At 47.3% G+C, this 25,269-nt stretch overlaps 1 protein-coding gene across 2 annotated transcripts in view; it reads right to left on the bottom strand.

The window, feature by feature from the left end:
• LMTK2 (lemur tyrosine kinase 2) overlaps window positions 1-25,269 on the bottom strand; it is a 159,261-nt gene that overhangs the window by 54,122 nt on the left and 79,870 nt on the right. The window contains exon 1 of one of the 2 annotated variants that reach the window (XM_052636363.1): window positions 20,210-20,320. The exons of the other annotated variant lie outside the window; for it this stretch is intronic. Coding sequence (XP_052492323.1) covers window positions 20,210-20,320 — 111 coding nt within the window. Of the gene's footprint in view, window positions 1-20,209; window positions 20,321-25,269 lie in introns of those variants that run through there. 2 annotated transcript variants of the gene reach the window in all.

Below are 25,269 nucleotides of genomic sequence, written 5' to 3'. Positions count from 1 at the left end.
CCATGAAATTAAAGATGCTTGCTCCTTAGAAGAAAAGCTATGACCAACCAAGACAGCATATTAAAAAGCAGAGATTACTGCTTTGCCAACAAAGGTCCATCTAGCCAAAGCTATGGTTTTTCCAGTAGTCATGTGTGGATGTGAGAGTTGGACTATAAAGAAAGCTGAGCACTGAAGAATTAATGCGTTGGAACTGTGGTGTTGGAGAAGACTCTTGAGAGTCCCTTGGACTGCAAGGAGATCAAACCAGTCAATCCTAAAGGAAATCAGTCCTGAATATTCATTGGAAGGATTGATGCTGAAGCTGAAATGCCAATACTCTGGCCACCTGATGAGGAGAACTGACTCATTGGAAAAGACCCTGATGCTGGCAAAGATTGAAGGCAGGAGAAGTGGAGGACAGAGGATGAGATGGTTGGATGGCATCACTGACTCAATGGACATGAGTTTGAGCAAACTGTAGGAGTTGATGAACAGGGAAGCCTGGCGTGCTGCAGTCCATGGGGTCACAAAGAGTTGGACACGACTGAGTGACTGAACTGAACTGAACACTCGCTTCATTAACATAAATTCAGGTGTGGTGGGAGGGGCTTGTCATTAATAACAGATGCTATCATTCCTCCCAGTCAGGAAATGCCCAGGGCTTTAGGAACTCTGGGCCAGAAAAGGGGAAAAAGACCGAATGGATATATCCTTTTATGTCACAGGTATATATAGCCTAGAAAAGGAATCAAGAAACTATGGTCAGTTTGGTCAGGAAACTACTGGTCACTACCAATAGCTCAAAATGCTGCCCACTGTTAGTTCTGGTATGGCCTGCTAGCTAAAAAGAGTATTTACATTCTAAAATAGTTTAAAAATAATAATAATAATAGTATTTCATGGTTGTTGCTGTTTAGTCACTAAGTCATGTCTGACTCTTTCGCTGCGAACCCATGGACTATAGCCCACCAGCCTCCTCTGTCCATGGAGTCTCCGAGGCAAGAACACTGGAGTGGCTTGCCACTTCCTTCTCCAGGGGATAGTCCCCACCCAGGGATGGAACCCATGTCTCCTGCATTGGCAGGTGGATTCTCTACCGTCTGAATCACCAGGGAGCATTATGCACGATGGGACATTCACTACCAATAGCCGATAATGCAAAAGAGCCTCTCCAAAAGAGGAGAGCGAAAAAGCTGGCTTGAAACTCAACATTCAAAAAACTAAGATCATGACATCCAGTCCCATCACTTCATGGCGAACAGAAGGGGGAAAATTGGAAGCCGTGACATATTTTATTTTCTTGGGCTCCAAAATCACTGTGGATGGTGACTGCAGCCATGGAAGTAAAAGACGCTTACTCCTTGGAAGGAAAGCTATGACAAACCTAGACAGCATATTAAAAAGCAGAGACATCACTCTGCTGACAAAGGTCCATATAGTCAAAGCTATGGTTTTTCCAGTATTTATGTACAGATGTGAGAGTTGAACCATAAAGAAGGCTGAGCGCCGAAAAATTAATGATTTTGAATTGTGTTAGAGAAGACTCTTGAGAGTCCCTTGGACCGCAAGGTGATCAAACCAGTCAATCCTAAAGGAAATCAACCCTGAGTATTCATTTGAAGGACTGATGCTGAAGCTCCGATACTTTGGCCACCTGATGTGAAGAGCTGACTCACTGGAAAAGATCCTAATCCTGCAAAGATCGAGGGCAGGAGAAGGGGGTGACAGAGGATGAGATGGCTGGATGGCGTCACTGACTCAATGAACATGAATCTGAGCAGACAGACAGTGAAGACAGGAAGACAGTGAAGGACAGGGAAGCCTGGTGTGCTGCAGTTCATAGGATTGCAAACAGCTGGACACAACCTAGCAACTGAACAACAATGATTCAAAAAGACAATCTGCCATTAGGAGCCTCCAGATGGAGAAACACAGTATCCCCCACTACAGAAGTACTGCCAAAACAGAACCACCCAATAGTAACAAAATATCAAACTTGTATCTGACCAAGCCTCCAGCTCTAACACCAATTAACAGGAAATAACGTGAACAGTGGAATGTATTGAATTCCGTAACAAGAACATAACCAGCAAAATTCAGGCTATGAAAACACTCAAGGAGAAAAACCTGATGAATTACAAGGAGAGAGAGAGAAAGATGAAGAAGGAATTAGAAGAGAGTTTAAGAAAGACATACCAACCAAGTGCAATGTACAGGTGAAACATGATTCATAATCATCTGAAACATGATTCAAAACCGTAAAAAAAAAAAAAAAAAAAAAGACAACACTGAGACAGCTGGAAAGCTGTGCACTGACAAGTGGCCGCGTGAGAGGAGCATGGTTCTAGCTCTCCTGGGAAGAATGCGACACTGCTTCTGTTTTTAAGAGTTATCTTAACCTCTTACAGATAGTGACCTACTTAGCTATGTCTGAAATTCGCTCCAAGGTAGTATGACGGTAGAGAAAGTGATGGGGGTAGTATGAAGCAAGCTGGCCTCCAGCGGATTCAAACTGGGTGAAAGGTACGTACATGGGAACTCACTGTAGCCCCTGTCTGGTCTTATGTGTGTTTGAAGTTTTTCATTTATTAAATAATTTCTTCACATCTATTAAGTAAAGCTTAAATAGGGGGAGAAAAAAAAAGTAGCTATAACAATTTACAATCCATGTGTCAGTTTGCTGGAAACACTGTCACGGAGCACGAACTGGCACAGACAGTTCTGGAGGCTGCAAGCCCCAGATGAAGGGTGGGCAGGGCTGGTTCCGCGGGGCTGTGGGACACGGCCTGCGGCTCCCCAGCATCTTCACATGGCCTTCCCCCGACGCCTGTCTATCTCTGTGTCCAAATGTCCCCTGCACACAAGGGCATGCTCATGCTGGACCACAGCCCTCCTCACGACCTCATCTTCGCCTCATCACCTCTGTCAGACCCCGTCTGCAAACCAGGTCACATTCTGAGTTATCAGAGGTTAGGGCTTCAGTGCATGAATTTGGGACCGGTGTTCGGTTCAACACATCTGCGTATGTTTAAATGAAAACAAGAAAAAAAACCAGCAAGAAAGAGAACAGGTCGGGACAGTGTCACATGAGGTCACCAGGGACCACAGAGGGCGCCTCCAGGGAGGACGCCAGGGGTGCTCTGTGTTCTCATCCGTCTCAACAGAAGGGTTTCCCAGCTCATCAGCCCAAAGTCCAAGCTCCTTAACAAGCCCTGCAGAGTCCCCGGCCCTCCAGACCCTGGCCAGGCTCTCCACCCGGAGCAAAGACGCTCCCAGTCCTTTCAGACGGACCCTCTCTCACCTCAGCCTTCCAGTTCACCTTCTCCCCTTCCCCCAAAATCCATCACAGACCTACCAGTTAACAGGATAAACTCAGACTTTCAGGGTCAAACAAATAAGACCAAAAAGTAGCATTCCCTGAGTAACCTGTGCTCTTACTCAGCAAGGGTTCTCCCCATCACCACACTCTCAGTCCAGAGCCTGGGGCGCCCCCGCCCATGCCAGTTCCCCACTCGCTCCTCAGCTCACACACAGCTCCCCACACACTCTTCGCCTGTCCATTCGCGTTGCAGAACTAAGAGTTTAGCAAAATTCTTCCAGGTCTTAAAAGCTGCGTTTCCCCGAACCGACGTTCTCCTGTGATGAGTATCTGCCCCACCCGCCCCGCTCTCCGCACATCTCCTCTACAGCGAAGCCGCCAGAGCGTCCGGCCCGGCCCTGCAGCAGCAGGAGGCTCGGAGGCCCCTCTCCTGCACGGCGCCGGACGCGGGGAGGGCCCCGCACACAAGGAGCCCCTGGGGCCGCCTCTGACACCGGGAACGGGAACCTCAACGGCCGCCTTCACAGACGCGACGCCAGCTCTGCGCAGGTCTGGACGCGGGGCGGCAGCCTGCCCGCGCCCCGTCACGAACCACCACGGCCGGCAGCTTCCGCGGCAAGACTCGACCGCCGCACACCCTGCAGGCTGGAAGCCCAAGCCCCAGGCCGGCGGGGCCGCCTCCGGAGGCCTCCCCCGGGGCCTGCATACCGCGACGACGGCTCGCCGCTTCCTCCCAGCGAGCATCCTATGGCTCCTTGTGTTCAAACCTCCTCTTCGAGTGAGGACCCCAGGCATACTGGGTTAGCAATTAATTAACACAGTCACTTCTTCAAAGGCCTGGTCCTCCGATACAGTCAGTCACGTTCCCAAGTTGGAGCAGGCTCAGTTGGGCCCCTAACATGGTAAATGGATTAATTTAGGAACACCATCCCCTCTGGCAGGGGACCCCTCCTTGTCGGCACCAGAGACAAGTATCCGCTGCCTTCCCCTTCCTCACTGGCTTCCCAGGACGCCATGGTGTGAAAAAGGGAACACACTGAATGGCCGTTAGAGTGAGTGTCAGACATCACCCTTCTGCTCTCCACCCTCACATTCAGGAGACATGCGTGAGACACTCGGTGTCCACTTGACAATTAAAGCTGGTGCCCACCGGACTGACCAGGCAGAACTCGGGGAAGCGAAGGACCGGCAGTCTTCCAAACTGGTCCTGATATCCAGGCCATCTTCCTTTCCCAACATCCTGACAAGTAGCTCTCTTCCCTGGAGACAAGTCGAATGAATTGTCATCATGCTACTTGAGGAAAAGCATTGAGACCACCAGAGCAGATCACACACTTTTATTTAACACCTCAAGATTATAGACCCATCTATCATAACGGTTTCCTGTACATGGAATCTTCAGTCACTAAAGGTTTTCCTGGTCTCTCAATCTAACAATACACTTATTTATAATAACATTCAACACTCTAGACTCTCCCCAATAAGCTCCAATATGAGGCAGGGAAAGTGAAGCCCAGCACTAAATATATCCACCACACAGAATAGCAAGTAGTGTGCTGACATGAAGTGGATAGATCAGAGAGAGGTTCCACAAAGACCCCGAAGCCAGGACATCAACAGACCCGAAGAACACACCACGCTGTGTGGCCATCAGTGACGTGCTCTCCAAGCTCAGCCCAGCCCCCTGTTCTCTCGCCTGCAGAGACGTGGTGCGCTTTGAGTACCTGGGAATGAGATCATTTCAGATGAAGCTGTTGTTTCTCTCAGCCGTTTCCAATTAAATCTGTTATCAGAGGCTCGTTTCATTCCAATTTTAAAAACACTGACTAGGACAGGGGCTACCACAAAAGAGCAACAGCGGCACGGCCAAGGGAATGGCAGGTTTAGATGGCGCCCGCCAGGCCAAGGCCCCACACCACAGGAAAATGGCAGCAGAAACCACACTTTACGAACCCGATTCTCAATTAGGTTGACGGCATAGCTGGGGTGCGGAGTCATCCACAGTGCCGGGTGTCTGTGACACTCTGCGTCAGGACCTCCCTGCGATCCGGGACGCCAGCTCACCACCAGGCAGCTCTGGCCCAAGAAGCAGAAACGCAGGGCCAGTGTCCCGGGGCTTCGTCCCTTACAACCGGCCCCTTCGGTGCACCCCCGAGGTTGGGGAAAAGGGACGTTCGGTCTTTCCATGCAACCTCCCGCTGAAGCCTATAGCATCGTGCAGGCAAGTCAATGACAGTACGGTGTTCACAACACTTAGCTAATGCACTTTCTGCACAAGAAGGCCAAAAAGGAAACGAGAGACGACCTAGATGCTCCTTACTTCCCAGGCAGGGCTGACCCTTAACATCCTAGGAAAATGTGCCCACCTGTTTCTCTAAAATGTCCTACAACACATTGATGAAGCGAATGGTCTTAGAACCTTTCTGACAGGAATTCCTAAGGTCTAACTTAAAACTCTTGCCAATATAATTAAAACACATTTCCAGGCAAAGTGTCTTTAAAACTTCTCTCTTCAGAGAGGAAGCAGATGGTGTCTGGCTGCTGTTGGACTGGCCAAAGGGATGGATGGACTGGGGCAGGGGTACAGAAAATTCACTGTACTCTATTTTCACAAATGTTCAAAATTCTCCATAATAAAGTGCTACCTTCATAACTAAGCCGGAAACTGCTTACACCACTGGACAAGGTTCTGCACAGCATCAAGGGAAGAGTCCTGAGGGTTTCCTACCTGAGAATGCCCACTGGTTTTTGTCTTTATATTATACAGAAAAACAGACCTAATCACAATTTAACCCAATACAACTGGGTGTCTCCAGACACTTAGGCGTCCAGCCCAAGACGAGAGACCTACAGATAATTAGAGGAGTCCTGGGGACAGTGTCTCTCTCATGGAAATGGCTATTCCATCACCCAACTGTGACGTTCACACGTCAGGAAGCGACTCCAACCCCCAAGATGTTGGCTCATTCAGCAAGTGTTCACCAAGCATCTCCTGCAGGACAGACACCACTGCAGGTTTCAGAAGCACAGAAGTGGGAAGAACGGAGCCCTGTCCTTGCAGCTTCTGCTCTCCTGCAGGGAGATGGACCACAGGCAAATCAGAAAGCATACAGTACCTGGGATGCTGATGAGCCATGTGGAAAAATAAAGCAGGGGAGACTGTCGAGTCATCAGGGAACACATTCTCATATTGGGGAGTTCACATGAGAGATGATGGTGGTTTGGTCCCAGGTGGTTAGAAAAACAGCTAACACTTAGCAGTGCCTACTATGTTCCAGGCACTGCTTTAATCTCACCCAGCCCCACAACAACCCTTTTGGGGGGGTTGTCTGTCTGAAGCCCCACACTAAAGAGAAGAAGATGAGCCTCAGAGGGGCAGAGCTGCTTCTCCCAGGTCACAGAGCTCCCACGGGGTGATGCCCGGATGAGTGGGGAGCGGGAGGCACGCCTCATTCCAGGGCAGTGGGGCGGGGATGCCCAGGACTTGGGGGCAGGGGCGACACAGAGTGTGAGGGGAGGGGTCATGGAGGACCTCCCATCAGTGCCCCTCACTCTTCAACACAGGCAGGCTCTCAAAGATGACCCGACATCTGAGAAAACCCTCCTGAAGAACAGTCAAAGCAAGTGACGGACCCAGAGAGAGAAAAGGGGGACTTGAAGGACGCAGATGGTACAAGGGTTTAAAAAAAAAAAACTATACAAAACTATAATTAATACCCTCAGAAATAAGAGAAGATACTGCACTCATGAGAAGATGCTATTTAAAAGGGAGTGGGGAGGAAAAACTCCTGGAAATAAAATGTAATAGAAAAAAAACAAAGACAGCCACAGAGTAGCAGGAAGAGATGAAACAAGAACAAAAAGGAGCGTCGCGACTCATTCCAAGAAGCCCAACACTGAACGAAGAGAAGTCCCAGGAGGAAAAGGAAAGGAATTTTTAGAAATGTGTGACCAGAGTCTTCTGGAACCACACCCACTCTCCAGATTCAAGAGACCCACAGAGCACCTGTCTGGATGAGTGGGGCAAACGGCAAAGACTCACACCAAGGCATCGCCTTGCCACTTTCTGGAACGCAGAGAGGAAGTCCCCAAAGCTCCCATCCCAGGAGGGGAGCCGAGGGCATGCAGGCAGGAAATCAGGTGCCACGGGCCTGGCAGCAGAGCCACCGCCTGGGCCTGGCCCGGGCACAGCCACCGAGAGGAGAGTCAACTCCTGCTGAGGAGGGTGGGACAAACGGATGACACATTCACGAAAAACTCAGGAAATGACAACAACATCCAGGAAACACAAAACATGTCGGAGAAATTTAATCATCAGAAACACGATAGGGCCAGCTGTGAATAATCTGTAGTCACAAAAATATGAACGCTGAGTGCTGATTTAACCAAGAAGTGTAAATAATGATGCTGAGAAGGGGAAGAGTGTATGGGTACATACATTCTCTTCTTCCACGGTAGAAACTCAGTATCTACTTAAACCAAGAAACAGTGGTTTAAGCCTGTTCTTCAGCAAGATGAGGGGGAGCAGTGGGATGAGGAAGGCCAGGACAGGGGCTCACCAGGCTATTTCTATCATAAGCCCCGGAACACTTCCACTTTCAAAGCATCCACGTGCATTAACTTATACACACAGACAGCACAGGGGGAACGGAACAGAAAACAGAGGCGCTGGGCCAGGGGACAAAATTTAAGGAATGGGATGAAGAAACAGGGTCAAACAGGAACGATGACGCTGTGGAGGCAGATGGAGACACGGGGCCCAAGCTGCTCAGAACGCAGAGGAGGACGGCATTTAAAAAGTGACTTGAAAACGAATGTGATGATCAGTAGCAAAAGAACTGAAAGAATTGCTTGCACTTTTACCGAAAGAATGGTTTGTGCTTTTTTTAACTACTCCTGAGTCCCTTGAACTGCAAGGAGATCCAACCAGTCTATCCTAAAGGAAATCAGTCCTGAATACTCATTGGAAGGACTGATGCTGAAGCTGAACCTCCAATACTTTGGTCACCTGATGCGAAGAGCTGACTCATTTGAAAAGACCCTGATGCTGAGAAAGATTAAGGGCAGGAGGAGATGGGAACGACAGAGGATGAGATGGTTGGATGGCATCACTGATTCGATGGACATGAGTTTGAGCAAGCTCTGGGAGTCCGTGGTGGACAGGGAGGACTGGCGTGCTGCAGTCCATGGGGTCGCAAAGAGTTGGACACAGCTGAGCGACTGAACTGAAAATTTATACTAACAAAGTTATTCAAAAGTAGAATAAAGCTATGATGCAGCAAAACATACACGTTAAATAGTCATCTATTATAAGTAAACCAGGAGAGGGTCCAGGAGAGAACCCGGAAGCTGCTGCAGCTGCCTGAGCCCTGGGAGGAAGCAGAGCTGAGGAACCACAGGGTCAAGGGCACCCATCAAGGCGCTGGTCTTACAGAGCTGAGGAAAGTGTGTCCAGGACGCCAGGCACATTTCCTGACACCTGCCCGAGACGCTTCACCATGTGTACACAAGCCATCTGCTCACCGGCACTCTTCTTGGGATCCACAGCCTCCAGCAGATTCCTGACAGGGTCCAGGCCTCAACAGCACTGATTTAATCACAGCACCTAAAGTATTTTTCATGTTCACAAGTGAGGATTTACAAGTTTATGATTACATTTCTTTCAAGTCAGAAATATTTTTTATCACCTTTAATTAAACACTGCAACTCAACTCGGAGGCAGCAGTGGTTGTTCCCACAAATTTAAAAAAAAACAAAACTAAAGATGAATGTGCTTTTCTGAGCCTTATTATGGAAGTCAGCATGTCAGTCTGCTAACTCATAAGGAATTCGCTTTACTATTTCAAGGGTCAACTAAACAATAGATACCTCTGAATTTCACCCAGGACTTTGAGATAAAAAAACGGAAATAAATATCCAGAGGGAAAATAACTGGGAGCAGCCATGCACGCTGATCACTCTAACCAAAGCGTCCTGTAAGAACGAGGCAGAGCGCCCAAGAGCTGGGCGGGCGGGCGCCAGGTCCCCTCGGCCACAAGGAAGTCGGGCTCCGGCGGCTCCACGGCGTTGAACTGACTGCTTCCCTTCCCTGGGCCCCACCTCCCCCTCCTGAGAACTGGCCTTTCTGCTCTAAAGTTCTCACACAAAGATTTTATAAGTCCAAACCTGGACGAGTCCATCAAGTGTCTCACTTGAACAGTGAGTGAAAAATGGTGAAAACTGGTTATCAAGACCTTTTATTGAAGTTAATTTCTTTTTTTAAAGCAAACCAAGTTGAATTACAGGCTTCTGGAGTGTACCCCGGCAGCAGGCCTCTGGTGAAGTGTTCTCAGGGCACTATTTTCGTTAAGTTTGTTATTTTTCAGTGCCTCACCAGCAATCAGTGTCCGGGTGCGCTGCGTTTTAATAACGGTCTGAAGTCAGAGTTGGGGGGAGGCACGCGGGGGGGTTCTGGGCCCGGAACCGGCAGGCTGCATCCTTGGACAGTAACACTTGCTGCTGACCCTGAACCGCTCCAGGAGGCATGCTGCCAGGCAGCCCTGGGAAAAAGGAATTTTTTTTCCTGCTGGAAGGAGCACAGGTTGAATTTATGGGGTTTCTGAGGAAGAATCTGCAGCGTGAAAGATGCTTTAAACTTAAATTCAGAGGCTAATCTGAGAGGTAACCAGTAGATCACAACCTTCGGTTTTGTAGTAAGAAGCTGAAGCTACAGAATTTTACAATTACTGGTTGGTCAGAGGAGATATTTTAAATGTGCAGAATAACTGCAAACTCATCCACCTCTGGCTTCTAAGTCCAGAATGGCTTAGAGATTCACTCACCATAATTAAAGGCTGCAATTACAGCACGTTAACGCAAGCCTCCTGTTCAGTGTAGCAAAAAGGGGAAAAAAGACATTTTCAGGATGGACTTTGAACATGGACCTCAAAGAGGGGGAAAAAAAAAACTATGAGTTTTTAAAACTGACATCACAGCGGTTTCGCTTTTGGCTAAGAGCAACTTCTCTCTCAAAAATCACTAGCCTAGAAGCTTAAAATGAAATTCTTTTCTCCTATGTTAGGCATACATGTTGCAAAAAAAAAAAGTCCAAAATTATCTGTCCTGGTGTGTGTGTCTATGATGCTCTTAATCAAACCCAACTCATTATACAGTTGTCACACTGAAGCATTTTGAGAGTGAGTTTTCTTTCTTTAGCTCATCATATGTTGTACATATCAATACACTCACAGCAAATACATTAAAATACATCAACAAGCTTAAAAAAAAAGTTACCTGTTGAAAAATATAAAATGGGCTACAAATATGAGGCTATTCCAAAAGAATCCGGCTGAGAAAAACTAACTTGTTTTTTTTATAGTACAGTGTTAACAACATGGTTATCATACTGCACCGCTGTCCTGTAGGTGGAGAATCAGGGGCTCTCACACGGCGTGCACACCTGTCACCTGGGGAGCCGGGAGCGTCCTGAGTTCCACCTGCTTGAGCCGAGTTTCCCTGCTGGTCTGGGCTGAGACCCGGCAGGCCAGGGCAGGCCCATCGGCACCACAAGGTGCTCAGCTCACAGCGCTGGCAACTGACTGTCAGGCCACCAGCTCACAGCTCTTTTACTGATTACTTATACAGAGTATTTTTAAAATGTAAAGAGGCTATTATTCACACTGTCTCCCAGAGAATGGGTTAAAATTATGGGGGAAAAGAAAAAAAAGGCCTTTGGAGTGGTAGGTGGTGTGTTTTCCACCCTGAAGTTTGTACATTCCTTCGTGGTTATAGCACACATAACTTCTCACAGGAAGATTCTTCAGAACAATATTCACGTACAGTGATCAGGAGCAGAGATCTCTTCAGATCTTAGGTATTGACATTAATTTTTAAATTTTAAATTGTTCTTCCTTCCTTGAGTCTCACAAGCTCCCCAAGTCAACAGGTTCCTATTAAATAACTGAGATGATCTCGCCTCCAGTAGAAGACAGGCTTCCCAGGTGGCTCCGTGAGAAAGAACCTGCCTGCCAAGGCAGGACACACACGAGACGTGGGCTCAACCCCTGGGTCAGGAAGACACCCTCGAGGAAGGAATGGCAATCCACTCCACTGTTCGTGCCTGGGGAGCCCCACGCGCAGAGGAGGAGCCTGGCGGGCTGCAGCTCAGGAGGTCACAAAGAGTCGGACACGACTGAACGACGCAGAGCGCGTGCAGCACGATCGAGCGCTTCGTGTTGCGGGGCTGGAGAAATCACCACGGAAGTATTACACACGCAGACTTCTGGGCCAACCTCCAGAATTCCAATTCAGCTGGTGCGCTTGGGGGCCCCCAATCTGCATTTCTACAAGCACCCAGCTGATCTTGATGTAAGTGATTCTGTTTTATAAAAACAGCTTTATTTTTTCCTGAAACATTTTCAGCTGAACTGATACCATGGCCAGGACTGATATCAAACCAATGGGGGCCACCAGGCAGGTGAAAAAGGCATAAGTGAGCAACGGTATAAATTTAAAGCTGCTGATGCTGGGTGACAGGCACACGACGGTCCGTTATATTCATTATCCTACTTCTGTGCTATGTTTGAAATTTTCCATAATAAAGAAATGAAAAGAAACCAAAAGCTCTGTGAAAAGATCAAAGCAAGGCTCCAGCCCTCTGTGCTCTTCAAGTGACTTGCCCCTAGACATTTCATCTGAACTTTCACCAATTAAAGGAGTTACCTATAATCCCGTTCAACAATTTCCAAAGCTGATAAGACTAACTGTAATTCTAACTGTAGCCTTAAGCTTAAAAGGTTTCCCTCATCTTCTTCTAGATGAGGCTGCTCTTGGAGAGAGTAAATAAAAGCTTCCAACAATAATATTTGCTCTAAAAATAATTTCTTGCCAGTACCATTATACCACAGGCACGGGATGTGTCGTATTTACGATGGTGTTAAGAAAAAGTTAAAAGTTGGCCAAGTGACAGGGTCCAACAAGCACAGGGTCCGTCTCAGTCGTCCATCCCTCCCTAAGAGGCCCTTGGTCCCACCAAATCCCTCGCTTGCTCTCTTTTCCCAGCACCTGGCATTAGGTATAGGAAGCAGAGGATCAAAACCCTGTTATAAACATCGCAGTAGCAGTGGGCAAATCTGGGGCCCAGATCCCAGTTTCTATTATCACCCTCCAATAAAAGGAAGCCCTAGAGACGTGGACCGGAGCAGGGGAGCCACAGCTTCTCACAGGGCTGGAGAACAAAGAAAGAAAAAAAAGATGGGTCTGTGTCTACAGGACATAGGAGCCAACTGAAAGCTCCCAACGGCCCATTTAAGCAGCAAAATAAATAACAGTATTGAATTACAACCCAAAGTGTAAAAATCAATATCCTCATGTGCATATTCACATAAATAATTGAACAAGGAAATACACGGGGAAGAACAGTTAAATCTCCTACACAGAATCCTGAGTAAGTGCTATAGATGCTTCTCCCTCAGGGAGGTGGCGAGCTGCTCACAGGGGCCGGGCACATGGGCGCTACGGAGGAGGGCGTATGTGACTGGCAGAGGTGGCAGCAGACAAACAGCACCTCAGCCAAGGGGCCAGGGCCCAGGCGTCGTGAGAGCACACACCCTCGACAGGACATGATGAGAACGGCACTGTCGCTCTGCGGGCTTCCTCCCACACAAACACAGCAGCCCAGCCTCATCCCAAGAAAAACATCAAACACGCACCAGCTGGGGGATAATGCCGCAAAACACCCGACCTCTACTCCGCACGGTGTCCGGATCACCAAAACAGGGAGCAGACTGGAGGGGCCCAAGGAGATGTGACGACCAGACACACGTGGGATCCCGAAACAAGAAAAAGGACCTGAGGGAAACAGGAAAGAAACCTGATACAGTCTGGGTGCTGGTTAATAATCGTGCATTAGAACCAGCTCCTGGTTGTTACAAATGTCAAAAGGGAAAACTGGACAAAGGATACACAGGGACGCTTTGTACCATCTTTGCAACTTTCCTGTAAATCTAGAATTGTTCTAAAAGAAAAAATTTACAACTAAAAATAAAACAACTATAAACGGCCTCCTTCCGGGTGAGGGACCTGGCTGGCTGAAGGTAAAGTTAGGAGAATGAGAGGCTCTAAGCTGACACCCTCTCATCTTAATGCATGGACACTTGAGTACTGGTCTGGGAAACTCAGTTCTCCAGCACCACCTTCATCAAACTTCAGCATCACCCACAAACTTCAACAAAAAGTGGGATATCATGCAAACACGAGCAATACTGAGGCTTGCAATCCAGGTGAAGAGACAGGACTTAAAACAGGTGGTAGGAAAAGTCGTGTCTGACTCTCTGTGACCTCGAGGTCTGTAGCCTGGCCAGGCTCCTCTGTCCATGGAATTCTCCCGGCAAAGAGACTGGAGTGGGTTGCCATTTCCTTCTCCAGGCTATCTTCCTGACCCAGGGATCGAACTCTGATCTCTTGCATTGCAGGCATTCTTTACCATTTGAGCCACCACGAAAAAGCGGGGGGAGAGATAAATTAGGAATTTGGGATTAACACATTCACACATAGTTTAAATAGATAACGAACAAGGACCTACTGTAGAGCACAGGGAACCCTACTCAGTATACTGTAATACGCTAAATGGGAAAAGAATTTGAAAAGGAATAGCTGTATGTATAACTGAATCACTCTGCTATACACCTGAAACTAACACAGCATTGTAAATCAACTACACTCCAGTATACAATTTTTTTTAAAAGGTGGTATTTGATAAATGCACATGGTAGGCTCAAGCCACAAACCCAAACCTTTTTTTGATGACACAGCTCACCGGTAAGTTTTCTCTGTATTTCTTCCATTTCTTGTAAATTTGTTTACAAAATCATACAAACGCATTAGCGTACCAATGTATTCTATACCTTCACGAAAGCCAACATTGTTTAAGGATGAAATGAAAATAAATTTAAAAGTTCCAATGTCAAAGAGAAAAACCAGTTTCCACGTTTTCATCCTGCATCCCCTGGAACCTCTTGCCCCACAAGGGGACACTCTGGGAGTTCATCAGGGGAGGCAAACCCTAAAGTGTCAGTTGCTCAGTCGTGTCCAACTCTGTGTGACCCCATGGATTGTAGCCCTCCAGACTCCTCTGTCCAAGGACTTCTCCAGGCAAGAATACTGCAGTGGGTTGCCATTCCCTTCTCCAGAGGATCTTCCCAACCCAGGAATCAAAGCCAGGTCTCTTGCATTATAGGTGGATTCTTTACCATCTGAGCCACCAGTGGTAAGTCCAGCAATCACTAAGCCTGGGCAAAGAAAAAGGTCTTAGTAGGGAAACTGGGGTTGTAGAGAGGTTAAAAATAAAAGGCAAAAGAAATGACAGCACCTAAGAGACACAAGGGGAAGCGTCAGGCAACTGCGAGCAGAACGCGGAGCATGGGAGATGGGAATCCCAGCAGCACATTTTGCAAACTCTGAGCAGATCAATTTAGCTGGTAAAAAAGTGCCTTGAGGGGAATTCCCAGGCAGTCCAGAGGTTAAGACTGCCCCTTCTACTGCAGAGGGCCCAGGTTCCACTCCTGGCCAAGGAACTAAGATCCCATAGGCCTCTTGGTGCCGCAAAAAAAAAAAAAAAAAGGCGCGATAAAGCGGGGTGAGCGGAGGCCAGGGCAGCAGAAACCCAGCTGCGATGACCTCCCTGCCCAATGCTGCCCAAGCGGGGACCGTAGGCTGGAGGCCAGGGGCTACCCCAGCCCCACCCCAGCACCTGGGGTCTGATCTGATGGTAACTCCAACCTTTTTAAACAAACATAGTAAGATGAAAATGTGCCAAGCTGCCAAAAACAAAATGGAAGGTTTACCACCAGCCGGCTGAAGCCCCAGGGAGGCAGAAGGGGAGCAAACCGCTGTTATGCAGCCAAGGAAGAAAGGGCAAAGGCTTTCAAAGGAGGAAAGGCGCACACCAGGCTGTGGGTTCAAGGCACCTGAGACGTTTGGCATCAGCTGTTCTCAAGTTTCCCCACCTGAATCACAATAAAGTCAAATGAAATTCACAACCTCTGCACTGAGCTTACCTCTGCACAGAACCTTCTTCTGAAAGATCGAGGTTATTTTTCTGATATGCCTGTTCTCTCTGTGGCAAATAACTGTAATGCCAAGGCATGGTTCCAAATTAGTCATTCGCTACAATTTAAAAATACTTCACTCCGATATTTTGCCCCGACACAGATTTCACCGCATTTCCTCAGGGTTCTTACAGCGTCTTCATGTGAGGAGTCACAGAAAAAGAGAGATTTGAGTCTAAAAACTACCTCAGATAGAGTAGTCTGTTTTCTACCAGGAACGCTTGTCCAGCTTCTCCTTTCTATAACATCCCTTTCCCCGTGTCTGAGTAATACATAAAAATTTCGGAGTGAAGCAACGCTAGAAGCCTGCAAAAACACATGATTTTTAAGAGTGAGAGAGACAGAGAGAGAAAGAGAAAGCAAGTCTGTCACATTCATCTCTCCGAATGACATTTTCTAAGGGGAAACCTCAGCCCTGGGCTGGTCCGAGCTCAGCCCGGGTGAACCTCCTGCCTTCACGGATGCTTTCTGCGAGTGTACAATTTCTGTTTGGGATCAAACCAACTAAGATCACCCATGGTTCCTTTAAATAAGTTAAAACCAGCAGTCGTTCACATCCAAGAGCTTTAGTCATCTTGACATTCAAAAACAGGTTTATTATATAAAAGCACGCTGATCCAGATCATCTTAAAAATTTCTAGCATAATTCCCCAAGGCTGTGAATTTCAAGAAGCAACAACACCAGCCTATAGATCATACTTCAGTGAGCCAGATTTCTCTCTAAAGGATCTCGTCTTCACCCATCACAACTTGTCATTTTGAGAAACAAAGACTTTTTTTTAAAAAAAAACATGTGTAAGTTTCAGGCACTCCATGTTTAAGCGCCTCCCAGGCCGAGTTCCTTCTTTGACAACAGCACCTACCATTAGTCAACTCTATGATGACCCGCCAAATCTACAAAGAAATCTATGCTGTCAAGGGCCTGACCTGTAACAGACATGGCTACCACGTGATAGCAACCCCTTAGGTAAATATTGTCACCATCCCTTTTTAAAAAGTTAAGTGAGTACTAAGAAGCTCGGAGAGGTCAAGTGACAGGCCAAGGTCTTAAAAGCTATTGAAGTGGCAGAGGAAGGTCTCACACCCAGATCAACTCCAAAGGCCAAGTTCTGGCTGCAGGAACTGCTCCTCCTGTGATTGGTGCATGAATTTTACTCCCAACCGGGCTGAAAAGTTGGATTCTTTTTATATGCCTGCCTGTAAGGACTTTTTTGAGGACTTGTCTGTTTAACCATTTCAGAACCCTGGGCGTCCCCCACATGACATTTACGTAACAGGGCGGTTTTTTAATTATTATTATTATTAGATATACAGCTGCTATCTCTATGCCCACAGGAGACACAGAGGGCCCAAGGACTCTAAATTTCAAGAGAACTGCAGCAACAGCAAAACTGCAGAGATTTGATAACTTCAATGCTGATGCTACAAAGTTGCTGGCCCTATTTCCAATTACTAGGCAAATAAGAGTACTTATTTAACCCCAAAGTATCACAAATTGAAAGCAATTAACAGTGTTTCCAGCCTAAATCAGATCTCAAGCCTCACAGTCATGTAGACTGACAAGAATCTGCACGAAAAACCTGTTGGAAATAATTTTTATTTCTCAGAAGCTGTTAAACAAAAAATCACACTTTAAAGAGCACTTCCTTTACTTCAGAAATCTTTTTCAAGATACAAGCTTGTTTGTTTAATCTAAAATAAAAGCCCAGGTTTCACAAGCTACTGTTTAATCAGTAGCTGCGTCCCACCGGGTTCACAGACTTCCATGAAGTCCTGGATCTGGAGCTGCTAAAAGCTTCCTCTGTGTTCTGCGACCTAACATGCCACAGAACATGCAAGTGGGTTTCCCGATCTCACCACGATCCTGATATTAATAACGAGCGGTGGACTCGAAGGAATGCCTCACGTGTACCCGATCTTTCTTTATGATGTGAATTCAGAGAGTCTTGCAAAAGGCACCTAAGTATTTTCCAAGAGAGGAAAGGTAGGAATGACTTAACTGTCATCTTAGTTTGGTAACTGAAGTGCGTGTGTAAAAAATAGTGGACTTCCTCTCTTTACGTAAGCTTCCTAAGTGAGGACCAGCTCTTGCAGAAATACAAATTCTCAGAAAAGGAGCCCCCCCCCCCCAACTGAAGTGCGTGTGTGTGTGTGTGTGTGTGTGTGTGTGTAAATAACAGTGGACTTCTTCTCTTTACGCAAGCTTCCTAAGTGAGGACCAGTTCTTGCAGAAACACAGATTCTCAGAAAAGGAGCCCCCACCCTAGGGAGGACATAAGGGACGTAAGTGATAAAGAGATCCACCGCCACAATTCAACTAAGAAATGCCTGCAATTCAACCAAGAAATGTGCCTGATGGCAAAGGCAATCTGCATATTCACAAAGCTCACCGTGATTGATGGGTAAATGATCTTTTTTCAACTTCAGAATCTAGAAACAATTTTGGATGACAAAGAAATCTTTGGATAAACGAACTTCAATTTAAAAGCCAAATTTTAGTTAACCATCTCATTTCCCCATGGCAAAGGCTAAATTGCAAGTATTTTTTCCAACCTATTGTTGATACGCCATGCTTTCTCCAAAACACTATTAACTAGCTAGAACTTTAAGCAGCATTAAGACCAAGGGGGCAAAGACCCAACACAATGGATCTACTCGGAATTTGAAAGTGGCCAGACTTCCCTGCGGAAAGAGTACAGGCCCCCAGTTAATCAAAAGCTTTAAGAGTTACTGTTTTAAATGTTTAAATCTCCCATGTATGTTCCAGAGGGCTTCTTCTTTCTTGATCATCGAGCTCACTTACCAGGACTAGCTCAAAGGTTTCTTTATTTCTCTTGATCTAATACATCTTGGTCAAGAATCCATCTCCATTACCAGTATTAAAAATCTCTTTTGAACGGAAATACAAACTGCCAGATCTATGTGAGATTGTGCATCCTTCCCAAGAATTTAACCCTGGCAGGTACTTGTCACCATATGCCACAAGTCTCACCACAAGACCCTCCAAGCAACGAACACGAAGGGGGAATCTACAAGAGCTGGTATATGTCACCAAATAGCTCTTTATGTTTTATTTAATGCCAAGATTTGATATTTCTACTTACAGATTAATTTTCCCGATTGCTCTGTCTCACTCCAACAAAAACATCAATTTTTTTACTCATACCTCCATAAAATTTTAAAAGAAGGGAATAAAATACATGTTAAGAGATTTATAGGCAGACACACTTCCAAAGGTTCCTACACAGAATGTTTTCCAAAATATGTAAAAGTTCGATGAACTGCAAAGTCATCTGGACACTTCCTGAATCCCTTCTGCATCCATATTCTTTATCCACTATCCTACTCTGCAGCTGATTTTCCATTTCACCATGAATCTCTCTCCATATCAACATCGACACTCCTCCCTATAGCCTTTTATAGCTTCCCAGGTACTTTCTGGGACTCTTACCCGGGCTGCCTACACACTCCTCATAATGCTCACTCTTCTTATGTATCAGATCAGAAAACAGCGTTCACCTCACAAATATCTGATTTAAGGCAGTGGCTGAAATTTAGTGATACACTGTATGCTACAATGGTAACAGTTAATACTCCACTAAAGGGCACTCAATGACATAACCTGGTGTGTCTCTGTAAACAATTATATTTAGCTTCCATTGTAGAGGTGCTTGAAAAATATGTCTTTTCTAGAGGCAGTACCTTCCACTTTCTGTACCCAATTAACATCATTCTAAAATAACTCTTGACCTCAAGAGTATTCTAAACAGCTAAGAGACTTGATATGGTAAAGGAGAAAAATCACACAACTAGGGGAATCTAAGACCTGGGTTTTACTTGTGGCTCCACCTACAATTTAGCTGTGTCACCTTGGGTAGGTCACTGGACCCCCAGAGCCTCACTATCTTCAAGTGCAAAACGATAAAAATTGGACTAAATTTTCTTTAAGGCCTCTTCCATCTCTAAAATTCCATGATTCTGTGAAATTTCAGTCTCCTCTCAATTCAAAGATCGGCAGCAGCAGATAAGAGCAAATTAGCCTAGATTATTTTTTTCCTTAAAAAAAAAAGTTATCCAACTTGAGGTGCGTTCCTGGACTGAAGTTTTATCGGGGAAAATAAACCACAAACGAAAACGATGGGAGAAAAATAAAAAGAAAATCACACACTGACATAGCTAAAATAGAAACTTCAATCACCCCCTGGGCCATTTTGTCAATAGTTATTCAAAGGCTGCTACTCTAATCACTGGCTTCCTAAAATAAAGATATTTATAGAGCTGCTTCCTTCTCATCCCCAGAGATCCAATTCGAATAAAAAGCACAGCGTTTTGAAATCAATTGACAACTTCGGAAAGAGTTGCAGGGAGCGAAGGAAACTCTGCGAAGCTCTTCAAACTCATTTGTATTTAAAAGTACGATTAGGGCTAAGAAACGGTTATTATAAGATGTGAGGGGGAAAAAAGGCACAGGAGGCAGGTGACATCTGGGGAAGGAAGCTGAACTGCCGGGAAGCGATGTAGGCTGAGGACCTTCGGGCAACAGGTCCAGAGCCGGGACCGCAGCCTACCCCGGGGAGGGGTTGGGGGCTGCCGCCCGGCCAGCAGCCTCCGCCGGAGCCCCATCCGCAGCGCCTCGCCCCCGCTTCGGCCCTGGAGAGGCAGCCCGCCCCCAGCTCACGCCCCTGCGGCAGAACCTCGCCTCAGCACGGGCTCCGCCGGGCCTCCCGCCCCGGGCAGGCCCTCCGCTTCCCCGGCGCCGAGGCCGGGCCGAGCCCGCCGACTCCTCCCCGGCCGCCCCCCGCCGCCGCTCCCCGCCCCGGGCCCGCTCACCTGCACCTGTTTGCGGAAGTGGAGCGGCCCCGGCGCGGCCCACGGCCAGGAGCAGCAGCAGCAGCGGCGGCAGCGGCGGCGGCGGCGGCGGCGGCCCCGGCATCTCGCCCGCCGCGCGGCCCCGGGGGCCGGCTCTCGGGTCGCCCTCCCTCCTGTCCGTCGGTCTGTCCCTCGGTCGGTCCTGCCTCCCTTCGCTGCCTCAGCGGCACCCGCGCCGGGTGTTCTCGGGCACGCGTCGCTTCAGCCACACCTCAGCCCGGCTCCTGGTCCGCACCCACCGCTCCGACCTCGGAAACACCATCCTTCCCGCCCGTCCGCCTGCCCGCGCCGCCGCCTCTCAGCAGCAGCAACGGCAGCAGCTCTGCGGAGCCGCGGGCCCCGGCGGCCGCGCTCCCACCGCCATGATGGGCTGCGTCATGTGACGTAGGGCGGCGGGGGCGGGACGCCGTGATAGACAGCCCGTCCCGCCAGTCGTCAGTTCCACACTGGCCCTGGAGGCCCCGCCCACCGCCCTGGCGGAGGGACGGTGGCCGCCGGTGCGCCCCCTGCAGACACAGACGTGCATGGGCAGCAGGTGATGCCAGCAGTTACTTAAAAAAAAAAAAATTTTTTTTTAAAGGTAAGTATAAGAAGACAATGAAAAGCATCCAGAATCCGTCCTAAATTTTTTTCTCAGTATTTTAAAAACGTGTAAAAATAGGCCCCTTTTGTCTTCAGCCTTTTTTACTTGTAATAGGCGTTTTAGACTCTTCTTAGGTTGACCTATTCAGCCACGGAGGAACTATGGGATTTTTTATTTCAGTTCGACAAGAATAGAATACTGTCTCCCCTCGCACCCGCTAATTCAGCTCCTGAGCTCAAGCTGTTCCCCTTGACAAGAGTGCCCTTCCTGTTCTTTCTTTGCCACCTGGCACGCTCCCTTTCCCTGGTGGAGACTCTCCTGAAGAATACAGTCATCTAAGGAGGCCTCTCCCAACCCCAGGAGAAATGACTGTCATCTCCTAGTGCCCTGCCGTGGCCCTGGCCCCACTGCTATCCCGGCTGCCGGGCTGTATTGTTCCTGTGACTGTGAGCTCCCCGAGGACAGGAACGGTGCACGTGTCAGCGGCCGGTGCCTGGCACCGGTGGGAGGCCTGGCTCCAGGAGGCATTCTCTACAGGAGTACTGCCTGGCCTGGATGCCCGCCTCTCCCCACCAAGAGACAAGGCCCAGTCAGCAGGTGAGGAGAGACCATCCTACTGCAGAAAGGTGAGAGAAGAATTATTTTCCAGGTAGAAGTAATAATGAGCAGAAGCTTGGGAGCTGGGAAAATGCTGGGCTTTTCCAAAGAACGCACTCATAGTCCAGTGTGTACATGAGAGGGACTGATTTGAATCTTATCAGATGGGGCGCTACCAACTGGCTGCAGGGGGGCCTCCCCAGTTCTCCAGACGCCTTAAGTCCATCTTGAATGCCAGCTCTCTGCAGTGCTGTTCCCTTGAGGACACACAGACCATGTCCAGGGAATATTTGTTGGACATATAAGGCAAGACAATAAACACCTAAGTAAACAAATAGCTGGAATGTGGAAGTGCTGGGTTAAAGTATCCATGGCTGTCTGCTGATCTCTATGTGCAAAAGGAAAGGAAGGCAAAGGTCGAGAAACGAGACAGTCACCTGTTGTGCTTCTACTTTCTACTGGGATCAGGAAGCTCCGCACTTCGAGTTTCAGGGAGCCGGGGAATGCTCACGCTGTGCCCGGGGAGGAGTCCCTGGATGTGTTCACAGCAGTGCTGGCTCAGCCAAAGCCCTGCCTCATAATCCTCGTGGTTGTTAATCATAATTAAAGTGCGCTCCAACCACAGCACATCAGATCACAATCCCAAAGCAGGTTTTGTTATTATTCAAGTGGCCCAAAAGGTTTTTAGAAAACGTGTTTCCTTTCCACTTCACAGAAGAGGGGTTAAGGTACACATTCCTTGGACGGTGTCTAATGGAAACCTTTACCCAACAAACTACCTCACTGCTCACACCTTTGCCCAGTACTTCTCTTGAAGTCTTGAATACTTCCAGTTAGAGAATTTACAAAGCAAATGAGAACCTGTTTGCTTTGTTCAATTTCCTCTAGGAGTCACAAATGGCAACCCACTCCAGTGTTCTTTCCTGGAGAATCCCAGGGATGGGGGAGCCTGGTGGGCTGCCGTCTACGGGGTCGCACAGAGTCAGACACGACTGAAGCGACTTAGCAGCAGCAGCAGCAGGAGTCACGAAACAGCCTCTGGAACAACTCGGGATTGGATCCCTAAAGCGAGGAGCCATGTCTCCAGTATCCCTAAGGCTGTTCTCCCCTGCGCTCAGTTCTTTCCAGTGTTTCTTCTAAGCCAAGCCACCACTTGAATGACGACACAGCCGTCGTCTGTCCTGCCGGCAAGCTCAGGCTGGGGGCTGGATTCACAGGGATATAGATTTTGTTTAGTACTGGAGAAACGTGCATCTCTTGGGATCTGGCATTCAGCAGGTACCCCAAATGTTTGCAGGGCTGAGCTGGATCAAATGGGTGAATCCAGAGGGTTCTGGCAGTGGTATCCATAAGGGTCCTGTCAGTGGTATATAAATAGACAGAAAATCATAAGTGTTGGGGAGAATGTTTAGGAATTGAACCCCTGTTCTTTGTTGATGGGAATATAAAATGGCACAGCCGATTCGGAAAATAATCTGACAGTTCCTCAAAATATTAACATACAGTCACCACACGACCCAACAAATCTACTCCTAGATATATCCCTACTATAAATGAAGACATATGTCCACATCAAACCTTGTCCACTGACATTCACAGCAGCATTATTTATAATAACTAATTTTATAAGATGGAAACTACACAAATGTCCATCAGCTGAATGAATTGACAAAATGTTATATCCTTGAAGTGGAATATTATACAGCAATAAAAAGGAGTGGAGTGCTGATACATGTTACAACATAGAGGAACCTTGAAAACATACGCTTAGAGAAAAGAGCCAGTCACAAATGTTCATATATTTTATGATTCCATTTTTATAAGGTATTCAGGTTAAGCAGATCCACAGAGATAGAAATTAGGTGTGTGACTGCCTAAGGCCAAGGCAAGAAATGAGGATTGACTGCTAATAGGTATGGGGTTTCTTTGGGGGCTGTTTGAAATATTCTAAAAAATTAAAGAATGGTGATCATTGCACAACTCTGTGAATATACTAAAATCCATTTTAAAGGAGTAAATTTTGTGGTTTGTGAATTATATGTCAAAGTTGTTATTAAAAGCAAAGGTTACAAATACTAAAAAGTCAATTATGTTACTACATTTACTGTTATCTATGCTTCGGGGTTATTTACATCTATCATAGCTATACAACAGAAATGCTCTATAACACTGAATTATTGCCCCCTTCTTGCCAACTCTGACTCCTATGCTATCATGCCTGTAGCTTTAGTATTTACACCATGGAAATTGGCAAACAGTACCAATCAGAGGTCTTTTCCCCCTAGAGAACCACTTGTTATTGGTCTTGCCATAGGGCACCCTCCATAAGGTCCCTATGACTGCCCCTTCCTGACCTGAATCCTTCTGTGGTTGCATTACTTTAATTCAGCTCTGAGCAAATAAAGAGACCACACAGCTTGGAAATCACCTCTTCCTAGTCCTCTACCACTGAAACAAAGGCCACACACCTCATCCCCAACTCTCCTCCTAAATGCCTTTGTGTGACATTCTCACCTTTTGTTGCCTTTTAGATTCTTTGTCTATAGCTGAGTCAAGGACAGCTCATCGGAAGTGGTGGCCATTCAGAGCCTAGAGTCACCACCCATTTATGGAGGAGGGGAAGGGCACCAATATGGTAAAATGAATGAATGAATAATGCTATCCACAAGATAAGTTACAGGATTTATAAAAACTACTCAACAGACAGTGAGGTTCAGGAAGGGGATACCACTTTAAAATTGCGTTATAAGCATATTTTCCCCAAGCTCAACAGGGTGAATGCCTTCTTATGGAAGTAAGTTTTACCTAACAGTGACTTATGAATCACTTTCTGTGTGTCAGGCGCTGCTCTAAGCATTGTGTAAATAATAACTCTTTAAACTTTATCTAATTTTAGGATATTTTCATCATCCCTAAAAGAAACTCTGTACGCGTTTGCTGCCACTGCCCATTGCGTCCCTCCTCCTAGTCCTCAAAAACCACCCACCTACTTTTTGTCTGTATATCTGGCTGCTCAGAATCTGGCTGGCTGAAGTGGACCCATGAGAGGACTCCTAGGCGCCAGAGAATGACGGAGACGTTAGATAGACGGACCCTGAGTACCTGAATGACTCCATGCAGCAGAGCTCCCAACCCGACCTACCACATTAGACTGTGCCGAGCCGAGCATGCCTGCTCAGTCGTGTCTGACTCTTGGCGACCCCGTGGACTGTAGCCCTCCAGACTCCTCTGTCCATGGGATTTTCCAGGCCAGAATACTGGAGTGGGTTGCCATTTCCTCCTCCAGGGAATCTTCCCAACCCAGAGATAAACGCCTCCTGTGTCTCCTGCATTGGCAGGCAGATTCTTCACCACTGAGCCATCTGGAAGGCCCTTTGTCTCTATGGATTTACCTACTCTGGGCGTTTCCTATAAATGGCATCATTCAATATGTGGCTTTTTGTGACTAGTGTAAGCTACTGACATTCCCTTTTTACAGACGAGGAAACTGAGAAACAGGGGTTAAGTACTTCAGTGAAGGTCACACAGCTAGTAAGTGGCAGAGGTAGGATCCAAACTCAGGCAGCCTGGCTCCAGAGTCCTTGCTGAGTTTCAAAATGAAAACTGAATAATGTCAGGGACTTCCCTGGTGGTCCAAGGCTAACACTCCACATTTCCAACGCTGGGGCCCCGGGGTTTGATTCCCAGTCAGGGAACTAGATCCCACATGCCGCAACTAAATATTCTGCCTGCCACAACGAAGATCAAAGATCCCACGTGCTGCAACTAAAAAAAATCGTGCACACCACCATGAAAACCCGATGCAGCCAAATAAATAAATATATTTTTTTAAA

The sequence above is a fragment of the Budorcas taxicolor genome, chromosome 2, assembly GCF_023091745.1.
Source record: "Budorcas taxicolor isolate Tak-1 chromosome 2, Takin1.1, whole genome shotgun sequence".
NCBI lineage: Eukaryota > Metazoa > Chordata > Mammalia > Artiodactyla > Bovidae > Budorcas > Budorcas taxicolor.
The sequence above is the reverse complement of the archived record's forward strand: the minus strand, read 5'-3'. Positions and strand labels throughout refer to the sequence as shown.